This window comes from Salvelinus namaycush, chromosome 39 (assembly GCF_016432855.1).
Source record: "Salvelinus namaycush isolate Seneca chromosome 39, SaNama_1.0, whole genome shotgun sequence".
NCBI classification, from domain to species: Eukaryota; Metazoa; Chordata; class Actinopteri; order Salmoniformes; family Salmonidae; genus Salvelinus; species Salvelinus namaycush.
Window position 1 is genome coordinate 13,478,907 of NC_052345.1, and position 8,101 is coordinate 13,487,007.

General features: G+C 44.7%; 1 protein-coding gene across 1 annotated transcript; it reads left to right on the plus strand.

The window, feature by feature from the left end:
* Positions 1-3,086: 3,086 nt before the first annotated feature.
* LOC120032692 lies at positions 3,087-7,637 on the plus strand. The gene is made up of 11 exons (XM_038978887.1): positions 3,087-3,128; positions 3,322-3,441; positions 3,715-3,834; positions 4,108-4,227; positions 4,501-4,620; positions 4,894-5,013; positions 5,702-5,897; positions 6,002-6,055; positions 6,163-7,040; positions 7,134-7,242; positions 7,507-7,637. The coding sequence occupies exons 1-11, from the start codon at positions 3,087-3,089 to the stop codon at positions 7,635-7,637; spliced, it is 2,010 nt and encodes a 669-aa protein (XP_038834815.1).
* The last annotated feature ends 464 nt before the right edge of the window (positions 7,638-8,101 follow it).

The window sequence follows — 8,101 nt, forward strand, 5'->3', positions numbered from 1 at the left end:
TAATAACTTGTGTAATAACCAGTGTATTACCATTATAGTAAATGTGCTAGATACTGCATAGTGTTATACATGGATGTGGCTTTGAACCAGTTCAGAATATGAGTGTGTTTTCTTAGGATTGGATTCCGGTGCCAGGGAAAGGTTCCCTGACTCTCCATGTTCCTCTTCACCCAAGGACGAAGAGGAGGTGGTTGTAAGTGTCATGACTATCTCATACCCTAAACCCTCCACCTCAACCCAGGCAGCATGGGCAGCTCCTGCCCAGACTCTGGACGGTTTTCTGCCCAGACCCTGCCTGGATGAAGAAGAGGTAGTCCCCAGCACCTCCATGAAGAACGACTCTGTGACGACCACCCATGCAGCACGGGCAGCTCCTTCCCAGACCCTGGAAGAAGAGGTGGGGGGAGCTGAGGTCTCCGAGATGAGTGACAGCTCCCTGATGCCCACCAAGAACAGGCAGGACTCCCTGGAGAAGATTCCCTCCCTCCTACCAGGCAAGGAGGACATCCTCCTTCGCAGCACTCCCTGTGCCACCGTCATGAGCCCCCAGACTCTGAAGTTTATTCTCCATGGCATCATGTGCCGACTGGAGGCCTCAGAGTCCCCCCAGACAAGGAGGGCCAATGACCCCTTCAGGCTGATGAAGGATCTCTTTGTGGAGGTCCAGCATGCCCTGAAGAATGCTGACATCTCTGTCGTCTTTGGCCTGGAGGAGAGCATCCAATTCAGTGGGGAGGATGCGGTGAAGGCCATCGTGAAGACTGCGGCTAAAAGATTGTCCCTGCGTTCGGACTCCAACCGGGCTCAACTGCGTGCCGCACGCTCTGGTAGCGAGGGAGACATCGGGTGCATGGCGGACACCATCACACAAGTCATAGATGACTATTCCGAGAACTGGAGTTCCGACGGCCATTTTGGAGCCAAGAGGAGCCGTGCTAGTGGGAGATCACACTCCTCATCCTCCTCAAGGAGTGACGTCACCCTCACCGAGGAGCTCCTGGCTTGGAGGGAAACCCTAGATGAGGACCTAGAGGAGATGGCTGATGACAGCACTGGTTTGGAAAAGACCAGTGTAAGCTCAGCCATCTCTGAGAAGTCCCAGGTAATTAGCTACCTTTCTGAAAGCACCAAGCCCATCAGCAGCGTCCTCTCCACAGACCTCAAGGACATCACCTCCACACAGGTGAGACAGCCAAGAACCAGTAGATCGTTTAGTTATTTGGGCTGTTTGATTGTGAGGCATCGACTCATTTCTGTTTCTCTCTCTACTAAGAAGAAAGAGAAGGAAGAGGCTATGAAGAAAGAAGTGAGGAAGTCAGGAAAGAAGAAGCGAGGAAATAACAAGGACCAGAAGAAGAACAAGGTGTCTCCTCTTGGCAATGATAGTAAGTCCTCATTTCTGTCAGTCAGCATGTGCATCTGTCTTCAGCACACTATTGTAATGTAAGGACGGGAGACTATGATGAAGTTATCAGGGTCTTATTCATTAGCCACTAAATGGAAGACAATGGACTAAAACAGGGAGGAACTTTCTTGAACATGGCCATTAACAAATGCTTGTTTTTGTTTTTCGTTTCAAAATATTTTGCTACTGTGTACCCTAATGAACACGACCCTGATTTCATGCCCTGTTCTCTGTCACCTGTTCAGGTATTGTAGCTGCAGATGAGCCTAAGAAAAAACAGGCTCTCCTCCCGCGGATCACAGCCGCCCTGGCAAAACTATTTTGCTTCCCCTGCAAAAAAAAAAATGCAAAAAGTAACTGTGCAGAAGACGAGTTTGGGAAAACCCTGCTGCCACCTCCCCCAACCCATTTTCTAAAAAAAACTCTCAAAGCCAACAGAAGAGGGAGGGAGACAACACCCCCTACTCACAACTCATTTTATTACACCCCATTTCATTCAATAAACACAACTTGCAGCTATTTTGATCTTCTTGTTGAGTTTTTTTTACAGACCCACCTGCATGCTATAGATTCTTAAAGTCAATTTGCAGTCTACTGTCTACTACAGTATCATTGTTATGAGTATGTTCACTGTGCCAGTCATTATAGCCAGTATAGGCTATAATAATGCCCTAACCTAATTGCAATTGACATAATAAGAGTTACATTTGAATAATTAAAATAGATTTAATTCGATTAGATGAGTTTATTAGTCACATACATAGGGGTTGCAGATGTAATTGCAGGGTACAGTGAAATTCTTAAGATCTGAACTCCAACAGTGCAGGTCAAAAAGATAAGTGAATGAAACAATAATAACAATATGCATAATATGCATAATATATACATATTTATTTACAACATTTACAAACCAGCAGACTGCATTCATCCAGTTTGTATAAAGTATGATAGATGTGTGACATGAAGCTATATGGGGCATTTTGGGCATAGGCATAACAATGACTGTCTTGGACAAATAGACATCTGGCTTAAAACATTTATTCATTCATGGGCAATATGTGTGCCTGCCCTGATCATATCAGCTTACTACATCTGTCTTCCCTCACCAAACCCACCAATGATTTGATTTATTTGACTATAATCATTTGATTGGTCCATATTATTGACACTAAATAGATGTTACGTTAACCGTAGCTGTTAAAAGTCCAATAGTGGGAGTGTGCAGACTGATGATGGCGCGACTTTAATTCCTGACTATTTCAGTTATGACCAACAGAGGGCAACATTTATCCATAAAATACGATAAAACCTCACTGAACCAAGGTGAATTGGGTTACATTGTATTTTTTTTTTTTAGATATCGTATGTGATCAGAAACAATGCATTCATTTCCCGGAGTGGTCGCTCTGTGCTTTTGTAGTTGACGTAATAGAAGCCTGTGACGTAAACGAACTCAAGAAAACGTTCAGTGCGCTACTTTTGGCTCAGTTGAGTTGATGCTTTGCAAAGGACAGTCATCCTCATGTTCAAATAAATCACTTTGAGTGGACAAAGGAAAAATTATGTGTGAGTACAGCAAAATTGGCCAAGATGTTGTAAAAAAAAAAAGTGAAATGTATTTTAAAATGTATTTGTTTATAAAAAAATGTCAGGTCCAATCTGAAGGGTGACTGAAAGCACAATGGATAGAAATCATAAACCGTTGAGAATAAATCTTCTAAAAGTAAGTCTCACAAGTGATAAAAAAATGTTTGTTCATTCTGGGGCTAACTCTCTTGATATGTAATGAGGCTATCTTCTTGGTAGTATAACCTATATCCTGTAAAAACAGATTGATATGATTTATAGTTGGAAAAGTGGGCATAATTAATTGAGGGCTAAGATTAAATGTATTTCCTTATGTTCATTTACCCCAGGCTGGGACCCTCCAAGCTAGTGCTGGAGAGCACGTGCTCCAGACAGATGTCCATTCCGCTGGCCATGATGGACTAAGCCTGCCAGCCCTGGTAGACTGCCCCCAGGACAGCCCTCGAAAGGTAAGAAACAGTTTTTAGTTCTGTTGCAAAACGTCTGGTTGTAACGGAGGCCAGTTGGTTGCAATCTAGTAATATGACGGGTTGAAAACCAGTTTAAAACGAGATAATAACGCCATTACGACACATGGACCACCTACCAGTTAGAACTAAGAGTTTTGGAATTCAGATTTTAATTCTGATTGTAATTCTAAGGTTATGATTTATAGTTGGAAAAGTGGGCATAATAATGGAGGGCTTAAGTTAAATGTATTTCCTTATGTTCCTATACCCCAGTCTGGGACCCTCCAAGCTAGTGCTGGAGAGCAAGTGTTCCAGACAGATGTCCATTCCGCTGGCCATGATGGACTAAGCCTGCCAGCCCTGGTAGACTGCCCCCAGGACAGGCCTCGAAAGGTAAGAAACAGTTTTTAGTTCTGTTGCAAAACGTCTGGTTGTAACGGAGGCCAGTTGGTTGCAATCTTGTAATATGACGTGTTGAAAACCAGTTTAAAACGAGATAATAACGCCATTAAGACACATGGACCACCTACCAGTTAGAACTAATAGTATTGGAATTCAGATTTTAATTCTGATTGTAATTCTAAGGTTATGATTTATAGTTGGAAAAGTGGGCATAATAATGCAGGGCTTAAGTTAAATGTATTTCCTTATGTTCCTATACCCCAGGCTGGGACCCTCCAAGCTAGTGCTGGAGAGCAAGTGTTCCAGACAGATGTCCATTCCGCTGGCCATGATGGACTAAGCCTGCCAGCCCTGGTAGACTGCCCCCAGGACAGGCCTCGAAAGGTAAGAAACAGTTTTTAGTTCTGTTGCAAAACGTCTGGTTGTAACGGAGGCCAGTTGGTTGCAATCTTGTAATATGACGTGTTGAAAACCAGTTTAAAACGAGATAATAACGCCATTAAGACACATGGACCACCTACCAGTTAGAACTAATAGTATTGGAATTCAGATTTGAATTCTGATTGTAATTCTAAGGTTATGATTTATAGTTGGAAAAGTGGGCATAATAATGCAGGGCTTAAGTTAAATGTATTTCCTTATGTTCCTATACCACAGGCTGGGACCCTCCAAGCTAGTGCTGGAGAGCAAGTGTTCCAGACAGATGTCCATTCCGCTGGCCATGATGGACTAAGCCTGCCAGCCCTGGTAGACTGCCCCCAGGACAGCCCTCGAAAGGTAAGAAACAGCTTTTAGTTCTGTTGCAAAACGTCTGGTTGTAACGGAGGCCAGTTGGTTGTAATCTAGTAATATGACGGGTTAAAAACCAGTTTAAAACGAGATAATAACGCCATTAAGACACATGGACCACCTACCAGTTAGAACTAATAGTATTGGAATTCAGATTTTAATTCTGATTGTAATTCTAAGGTTATGATTTATAGTTGGAAAAGTGGGCATAATAATGCAGGGCTTAAGTTAAATGTATTTCCTTATGTTCCTATACCCCAGGCTCGGACCCTCCAAGCTAGTGCTGGAGAGCAAGTGTTCCAGACAGATGTCCATTCCGCTGGCCATGATGGACTAAGCCTGCCAGCCCTGGTAGACTGCCCCCAGGACAGGCCTCGAAAGGTAAGAAACAGTTTTTAGTTCTGTTGCAAAACGTCTGGTTGTAACGGAGGCCAGTTGGTTGCAATCTAATAATATGACGGGTTGAAAACCAGTTTAAAACGAGATAATAACGCCATTACGACACATGGACCACCTACCAGTTAGAACTAAGAGTTTTGGAATTCAGATTTTAATTCTGATTGTAATTCTAAGGTTATGATTTATAGTTGGAAAAGTGGGCATAATAATGGAGGGCTTAAGTTAAATGTATTTCCTTATGTTCCTATACCCCAGTCTGGGACCCTCCAAGCTAGTGCTGGAGAGCAAGTGTTCCAGACAGATGTCCATTCCGCTGGCCACGATGGACTAAGCCTGCCAGCCCTGGTAGACTGCCCTCGGGACAGCCCTCGAAAGGTAAGAAACAGCTTTTAGTTCTGTTGCAAAACGTCTGGTTGTAACGGAGGCCAGTTGGTTGCAATCTTGTAATATGACGTGTTGAAAACCAGTTTAAAACGAGATAATAACGCCATTAAGACACATGGACCACCTACCAGTTAGAACTAATAGTATTGGAATTCAGATTTTAATTCTGATTGTAATTCTAAGGTTAACCCTTATGTGTGACATGTCACTCAGTACCATCATGCCTATGGTGAAAAATTTGGTTTCTATGGTGATATGATTTCCCCACTGTTGTTATTTGTCTCAGAACCTTGTGCCAAAGCCCCCGCAAGGCCCCGGGCCCAGCCGAGAGGCCAATATAGCAAAGGCAGAAAAGAAGGCCAGAGAGGCTATCAAGGCTAGAAGGGCTAGGGAGGCTAAGGCAGGGGTGAAAAAACTAAGCCGCCAAGTAGTTGGTGTGTTGGCACTGCCTCAAACTCTTCTATCTCGAACAACCAGTTACAGTGAGTATTGATCTCCACTTCCAAAATACTTGGATTTATTGATAGAATTCTAAAACGATATATGGTGGAAGGATCAACTAATGTCTATGATCCTCTTTCTGTAGGTGTCCTGCCAGCTATCAAGAAGGGCACTAAAGTTACTAAAATGGAGACAACAGGTGGGTGTTGGTGACACAGTGTTTGTTCCTGATTATACAACTTCAATAGAATCATTTCCGTGGTTACTAGCTTGTTCGGTGGTAATTCTGACTGTCTTCTGTTTCAGAACCCCTATGTCCCTTGACACCTGATGGGGAGATAATGATGACGACCACCCATGCAGCACGGGCAGCTCCTTCCCAGACCCTGGAAGAAGAGGTGGGGGGAGCTGAGGTCTCCGAGATGAGTGACAGCTCCCTGATGCCCACCAAGAACAGGCAGGACTCCCTGGAGAAGATTCCCTCCCTCCTACCAGGCAAGGAGGACATCCTCCTTCGCAGCACTCCCTGTGCCACCGTCATGAGTCCCCAGACTCTGAAGTTTATTCTCCATGGCATCATGTGCCAACTGGAGGCCTCAGAGTCCCCCCAGACAAGGAGGGCCAATGACCCCTTCAGGCTGATGAAGGATCTCTTTGTGGAGGTCCAGCATGCCCTGAAGAATGCTGACATCTCTGTCGTCTTTGGCCTGGAGGAGAGCATCCAATTCAGTGGGCAGGATGCGGTGAAGGCCATCGTGAAGACTGCGGCTAAAAGATTGTCCCTGCGTTCGGACTCCAACCGGGCTCAACTGCGTGCCGCACGCTCTGGTAGCGAGGGAGCCATCGGGTGCATGGCGGACACCATCACACAAGTCATAGATGACTATTCCGAGAACTGGAGTTCCGACGGCCATTTTGGAGCCAGGAGGAGCCGTGCTAGTGGGAGATCACACTCCTCAACCTCCTCAAGGAGTGACGTCACCCTCACCGAGGAGCTCCTGGCTTGGAGGGAAACCCTAGAAGAGGACCTAGAGGAGATGGCTGATGACAGCACTGGTTTGGAAAAGACCAGTGTAAGCTCAGCCATCTCTGAGAAGTCCCAGGTAATTAGCTACCTTTCTGAAAGCACCAAGCCCATCAGCAGCGCCCTCTCCACAGACCTCAAGGACATCACCTCCACACAGGTGAGACAGCCAAGAACCAGTAGATCGTTTAGTTATTTGGGCTGTTTGATTGTGAGGCATCGACTCATTTCTGTTTCTCTCTCTACTAAGAAGAAAGAGAAGGAAGAGGCTACGAAGAAAGAAGTGAGGAAGTCAGGAAAGAAGAAGCGAGGAAATAACAAGGACCAGAAGAAGAACAAGGTGTCTCCTCTTGGCAATGATAGTAAGTCCTCATTTCTGTCAGTCAGCATGTGCATCTGTCTTCAGCACACTATTGTAATGTAAGGACGGGAGACTATGATGAAGTTATCAGGGTCTTATTCATTAGCCACTAAATGGAAGACAACGGACTAAAACAGGGAGGAACTTTCTTGAACTTGCCAATAACAAATGCTTGTTTTTGTTTTCCGTTTCAAAATATTTTGCTACTGTGTACCCTAATGAACACGACCCTGATTTCATGCCCTGTTCTCTGTCACCTGTTCAGGTATTGTAGCTGCAGATGAGCCTAAGAAAAAACAGGCTCTCCTCCCGCGGATCACAGCCGCCCTGGCAAAACTATTTTGCTTCCCCTGCAAGTGCCATCACACAAACCGAAACAGGCAAAAGCCTACGTAATTACATCCTCAGCCAGTTCTTTGTAGCCTATACAACGCAGGTTATTTGTCCTTCAGATGTATTCTTTTTGCTAGTGAAGGCATGCTAAGGTTAACCCCAGAGGGAGGTTTCATATGGCGTTAATATAGAGCTGAATGAACACACAATCAACTGGTGACACAATGTTTCGATCAGTGCCCCAGAAAAGGGGATCTGGTTGGTTCATCTACTTTGGAAAAGTGAGGCTTAAACCAATCCCATGGACATCCCGTGTATCGTTTATGTGTATATTTTCTGTTAATGCCTAGGCAAATGCAAGGGCATCCGGGGTTATGTAAGTATACATAGTTTAATCTGTTTGTAGTCCATTTGAGGTTAACGCAGCAGTGCTGGTGATCCTTTTAATCTGTATCTTATTGAATCACAGACCTGATCAGGGTCAAATCGGCCTAGCCCCCCTCCGACAATACACTCACTACCATTGC